Raw genomic sequence first — 5697 nt, 5'->3', positions numbered from 1 at the left:
TATATATATATATATATATATATATATATATATATATATATATACCACATCTTCTTTATTCTTAAATATTTTTAAGAAGTAAAATATAAGAAATTAAGTTGGAATATTACTGATTTTAATATTTGTTTTTTCAGGTGGCTTAATAGAATCAATATGCTGACTGCAGGATATGCAGAAAGAGAGAGGATTAAGCAAGAACAAGGTAAAGGAATATTTTTTTTACAGTCGTGGGGTTTTTGTTTTGTTTTGCTGTTATCCTATACAGTGATTCAGTACTATCATTTGAATGAACATGCATACATCAGGCTGTGCTAATTTCTCTTCTGGGCACTTTGAATCCAAACCATAGCATCTTATAGGCAAGGTTTAGTAAACTAAACAGATGGGGAATAAACGCTGACATTTTTGGAGCACCTAGTATGTATTTTGTTGCTGTCTCTCTCAGTGTACTTGTAATGGAGGAAAAAAATCTTAGAAAGTCTATAATTGGTCCTAAATACTGACCAAAGTTCAGGTCCTTGTTAGTGCATTGTTTTTTTCTCGTTAGCAGTTTCATAGACACTTAAGTGGACTTTTATGCAAAGAGCTCAGATGGATGACCCCTTCTTCCATAAATTATCTCAATTGGTTATGATCTTCAGTTCTGTTCATCTGTTACTCTATGATCTTGCCTCGGTATTGACCTCAGATTTACAAAAGACTATGTCATTATGCAGAATTAAAATTTTACTGAAAGCTGTGGTCACCATTCCGAAGTTGCTTTACATTTCCAAAAAGTGTTTATTGTACATCCCTTGTAAGCATCAACAGGTTTTGGAAATCTTTTGAGACTTCCTCAAATCAGAGAAATTCCACGGATTGATATATATACAAACATATTTCTAGTTGTGTCTCCAGTGGGCATAGCCTATTTGTTTATGTGGAGATTCTAAATACCTCTGTTTCCTCTCAGAGCAAAACCTCAGCCAAAACTTTTCTAAACATCTAAAAGCTAAAGGTTAGAAAGATCTAAGGAAGATAACTAGATCCCAAAACCAATCTGTCAGCAAGTGTTTAGGGCAGGGGTTGGCGAGCTTTCTGTGAAGAGCCAAGTAGTTAATATTTTAGGCTTTGCATGCCCAAAAGATTTCTGTCTAAACTAGTCAAAGTCGGCCATTCCAGTACAAAAGCAACTGTACACACAGGAAGGATGTGGCTGGCCTCTAATAAAACTTTATTTATGGACACTAAATTTAATTTCATATCATTTTTTACATTTCAAAAAATATTCTTCCTTTGATTTCTTAACCATGTAAAAATGTAAACACCATTCTTGATCCACAGGCCATATAAAAACAGGCAGAGCTCATTCGGCCTGCAGGCCTTAGTTTACCAACCCCTGGTTTAGAACCTTTGAGTGAGGGAATGAGGATGGGTAGAACACCGAAGGGTGAGGAGTTAGGGCAGGAAGATTTCAAAGAAATAGCAAAACGTGGTTCCTGCCTATAGGAATATATCATCTTGCTGAGGATCTCAAAGATACACAATTGAAATTGCTTAAGAAAAATTAAAGAACAACAAAACCAAAAAAAGAAAAACTGAGGAACAACATAAAGTAAATTACTCCTAATGGTTGTACAACATGCAGCTGACTTAAAAAATTTGCTAAGTGGATGCAAAATTAAAAAAAAAAAACCTGCGAAGGAGGCAGGATTAATGAGGAAATAACATGCTAGAGGAAGTGGTCATGAGCCTGATGTAAAGTCAGCAGCGGAGGAGAAGGGAAGATATTTTATTCAATATGAAGCTTTTCAGTGTAATGCCTTCAACTAGCACTCTGATTAAATTAAGGTGAAATAGGCACCCATCCTGCCTGAAATTGCATTGAATTCTAGTAGAAAGGACACTCTTAATATAATACAGAAAATGAAATGTAAGAAAGTACAAATCAAGTTCTATGGAAATTTGGCTGGAGAGATTGCTTCCAGGAGGGGAATGGGAAAAGGCTTTATGTCGACTCCATTATTCGAACTCTTTCTCCCAGAATGAGTAGTAGAGTTAAGGAAGTAACAAAATAAAGCATTCCTGAGAGTGGAAGCAGCATAGATACTTCCACAAATAACATGGAAGCAATCTCCATCAAGTCAGTGTGCACAGGCATATCCCAGCCAGGACTAGGAAGTCTCAGGCCGGTTATTAAGCCACATTTCTTCATTGTTAAAAGTTTGTTTAAGGAATAAAACTTTCATACTTCAACTTAATTTATAGGCCTAAAATTGTGTTAAGAGTACTAAAAAAAAGATATATCAGCCTTCCTTTTCACATTGTTTTAAAGTCATAAAACAGTTCTTTATAGGTGCATACAGATTTGTTTCTGATTTTTTTTTAAGATGCAAGAATTAAAAGTGCGCATTGTACTGACAGGAAAATGAATCTTTGAAAAAATGTAATTTACATGAATAAGGAATCTTAGATTTTCAGGTTCAACTCCTATATTTTATCACTTTGAGCTTAGCATGGTCTTGATTTTAGTGAGTTTTCTTCATACTTGGTATTATATAGTTGAATTTCATTGTGGATTAAAGAACTGGTAAGTTATATTGCACATGCAGGTTCCAAAAAGTATTCAGTCCATGGATTCATGCTGCCCTGGTCATGTGAGTATATATTTTAGTGCCTTCTGGAGTGGTAGGCATTTATTGATAGAAGCTAATAGTTAATAATTCACCTCTCTCTTGCTAGCACAACGCAACCAGAATCTCTGAAATAATTTGGATTTCCACATAGAGTGTATATTCCTCAGGCACTCCGACATAGATCAGAAACATATGACAGTTCTAACCTTCTGCATAATTAGGTCTCATGGTATAGTCTATATAGAAAACAACTGGACACGTGTGTCTACTCCACGCTTTTGTACAGTTCTTTGACATCTCCCGAGTACCATTCTCAGCACTAACGTTAAACTTCATACAAAATATAGCTCTTTGAGGGTTGGGAATCTTTCACAAACATGCAAAGGAGTAACTGCCAAGCACTTTTTATTTAAGTATCCAGTGCAGCTTGGAAGTGACTCTTGCATTGATTTAAATAAAAGTTTGGTGAATTGCTATCTGTAGCTATGGGAGTGTAAAGGATGTGGGCTTCTCTTTCATTATTTGTTGTTGTACTTAGAGAAAACAGGGTTACACTGAATTATGCCAAGATCACAGTTTGGCTAATTGTCTGCTAATCATTTTTCTGTATTTTTCCACCTTCAAGTCAGACATTCACGACACATTATTTTCTGTCATACATAAGGTCATTCTAAAGCTTTAATCAGATAAAAATAAACGAAATATATTGTATTTTTTGGTAGTTTTAGACGAAAAAGTCATTTTTCAAATTATCCTTTTATATCAACATGAAAAGTAAAGTGAAAATGTTCCTGTTCTATTGACAGCACTGTTTATTCATGATTAGTTCCTTATAAAATTGAATATCACTGCAAGAGACATTAACAGTTCCATTTATTTTGTACTAAATAAAAAGCTAAGAAAAATAAATTAATCTGCTCTTAGAATGCAAACCAAACTGGTTTCAGCCCCTGAGCAAACGGTGTGCCTGTGATTTCCCACACAAACCCCAAGTAAACCATGATTGAATTTTCTGTGTATGTTCCTCTCCGGAACACATCTGTCACTTGTAGTGATAGCTATGGAGAATTGGATAAAATGGCAATCATCTCCTTATCAACATGCTAATAAGGATCACTTGCGGTACTAATTCCTTGAGACCCCCAAGGTATCAGTGCAAAGGTCAAGGAGAAACTCAACACAGGTGCCACAGTTTCATGAAACAGTGGAAAGGGTAAAAACAGAGTGATATTGGTAAACCACTGCTTGGGGGGGGGGGTGCTGAGTCCCTTCACCTCCAGCAATGACTTCCCTGTAGTATTTCAAGCTCCCACAAAACTATCTAACCCAGATCCCAGAGCTTCAGAATTCACTTATCATCGCTGAAACTTGCTACAAGAAAACAAACAAACAAACAAACCCTAATGTCCAAGAAGATAAACATAAGGCATCTATCTCCTGTGTGATCTGGGTCAGACTATCCGAGCATGCTACCTGCAGATCCACCCAAGAAGATCAGGGGTCCTAATATTTATTGAGTGCTATCAAGGTGTGAAGCACTTGAATATATATTACCTCATTTAGTACCATCCACACACATACACACAACTCTGAAAGGCGATTATCATCAGCCCCGTTTTACAGATGTCAAAACAGACTCAGGTTTAGTAACCATCACAAGAGCACAGAGATGCTAAGTGGTACAGCCAAGAACTGAACGTACATCTACCCAACTATATAGTTCATGCTTTCCCCACCATTGTTTGTTGGGTACATCTCTAGGCAACTGCATCAATTCATATTTGAGGGGAAACTTATTATACTGGCTGTCACCAGCATGGTCCATTGTAAATACCAGACACAAATTTAGATTAACTAGTTTCTGCTTATCTTTTCGTCAAAGGGAATAATTAAAGTAGGAATAGCATTTTCAAAGTTTTTGTATTTTGAGGCCTGAATATAATAATCTCTGTTGCTGAAGAATTGCTGTTCACGATAGCCAGAGTCATAGAGCAGCAGGAGGAGGGGGGCTTACAGCATCATGAATAGGGGCACCTGGGTGGCTCAGTCGCTTTAGTGTCTCCCTTCGCTCAGGTCATGATCCCAGGGTCCTGGGATTGAGTCCTGCATCCGCTCCCTGCTGAGCAGGAAGCCTGCTCCTCCCTCTGCCTCCCGCTCCCCCTGCGTGTGTGCATTCACTCTCTTTCTCTCTCTCTACCAAATAAATAAAAATCTTTAAAATTTTTTTGAAAAAACATCTTGAATATATGTCAAATTAAATTTTCCCACTATGTCATACAAAAGAGTACCTTCAAGGTTTAGGGCAAGGTGATTTCTTAGTTCAAATCCCAGCTCTACTACTTTCTATTCAGCATATATAGTAAGTACTCAGTAAATGTTAGCTATGCTTATTAATAAGCACCACAAGGAAAATGTATATAAATATTACAGTATAGGAATTCCTGGGTGGAGAGGGGTTCCTGCAAAAAGACGTGCCATGATTTTTCACCTAAATCTGCATATCATTTAGGCCTTATGATGGTTCTTTTGTGATTTGGATTTTCATAAGAATAAGGAACATATGTTTTAATATTTTTTCTCTTCTTTTATCATCTGAGATTCATATGGGTAATACTTGTAGGTTTTTCCTTGTAAATCTTGTAAAGAATTAACCTAGAGTTAAGGGTGGTTAAGATATTAGTGGAACAGGTTCTGATTATTGGCCTTTGTGCTGTATTTCACTTACTCAACTGATTTCTCTCTCAGAGTTTTTTTCCTTCCCTCTTGTCTGAGGTCTGCCAAATCTAGCGGCTTACATTTTCTACCCTTTTAAGTAGTTCTGGAAGTTTGGAACTTGCGGCCCACATCAGCAAATTTGCCCTTTTGCATTTGGCAAGAATCAAGATTTGCCATGTGTTTCCAAGTAGAGGTGGGAGTATGGTGTTATAGAGATTCATGTCAGCATGACTCTGGAAACAGCGATTGTTAGATAACCAGTGAATTGAAGCCAGAAAAGAGAATTGAGAACATTATTTTTGGAGCTGTTTATATCTGTAGAGATCTACAGCAGTATATATATATATATATATATATATATATATAT

General features: G+C 36.5%; 1 protein-coding gene across 4 annotated transcripts in view; it reads left to right on the top strand.

Annotated features, from left to right (window-relative positions):
* Window positions 1-5697, top strand: part of CNKSR2 (connector enhancer of kinase suppressor of Ras 2) — a 292411-nt gene that overhangs the window by 245073 nt on the left and 41641 nt on the right. For all 4 annotated transcript variants that reach the window (XM_040633558.1, XM_040633552.1, XM_040633548.1 and 1 more), the window contains one exon: window positions 135-202. In XM_040633558.1, coding sequence (XP_040489492.1) covers window positions 135-202 — 68 coding nt within the window. The remainder of the gene's footprint in view (window positions 1-134; window positions 203-5697) is intronic.

This window comes from Ursus maritimus (assembly GCF_017311325.1).
Source record: "Ursus maritimus isolate PB19 chromosome X unlocalized genomic scaffold, ASM1731132v1 scaffold_X1, whole genome shotgun sequence".
Lineage (NCBI taxonomy): Eukaryota > Metazoa > Chordata > Mammalia > Carnivora > Ursidae > Ursus > Ursus maritimus.
Note: the sequence above shows the minus strand (reverse complement) of the source record. Positions and strands in the feature narration are given on the sequence as shown.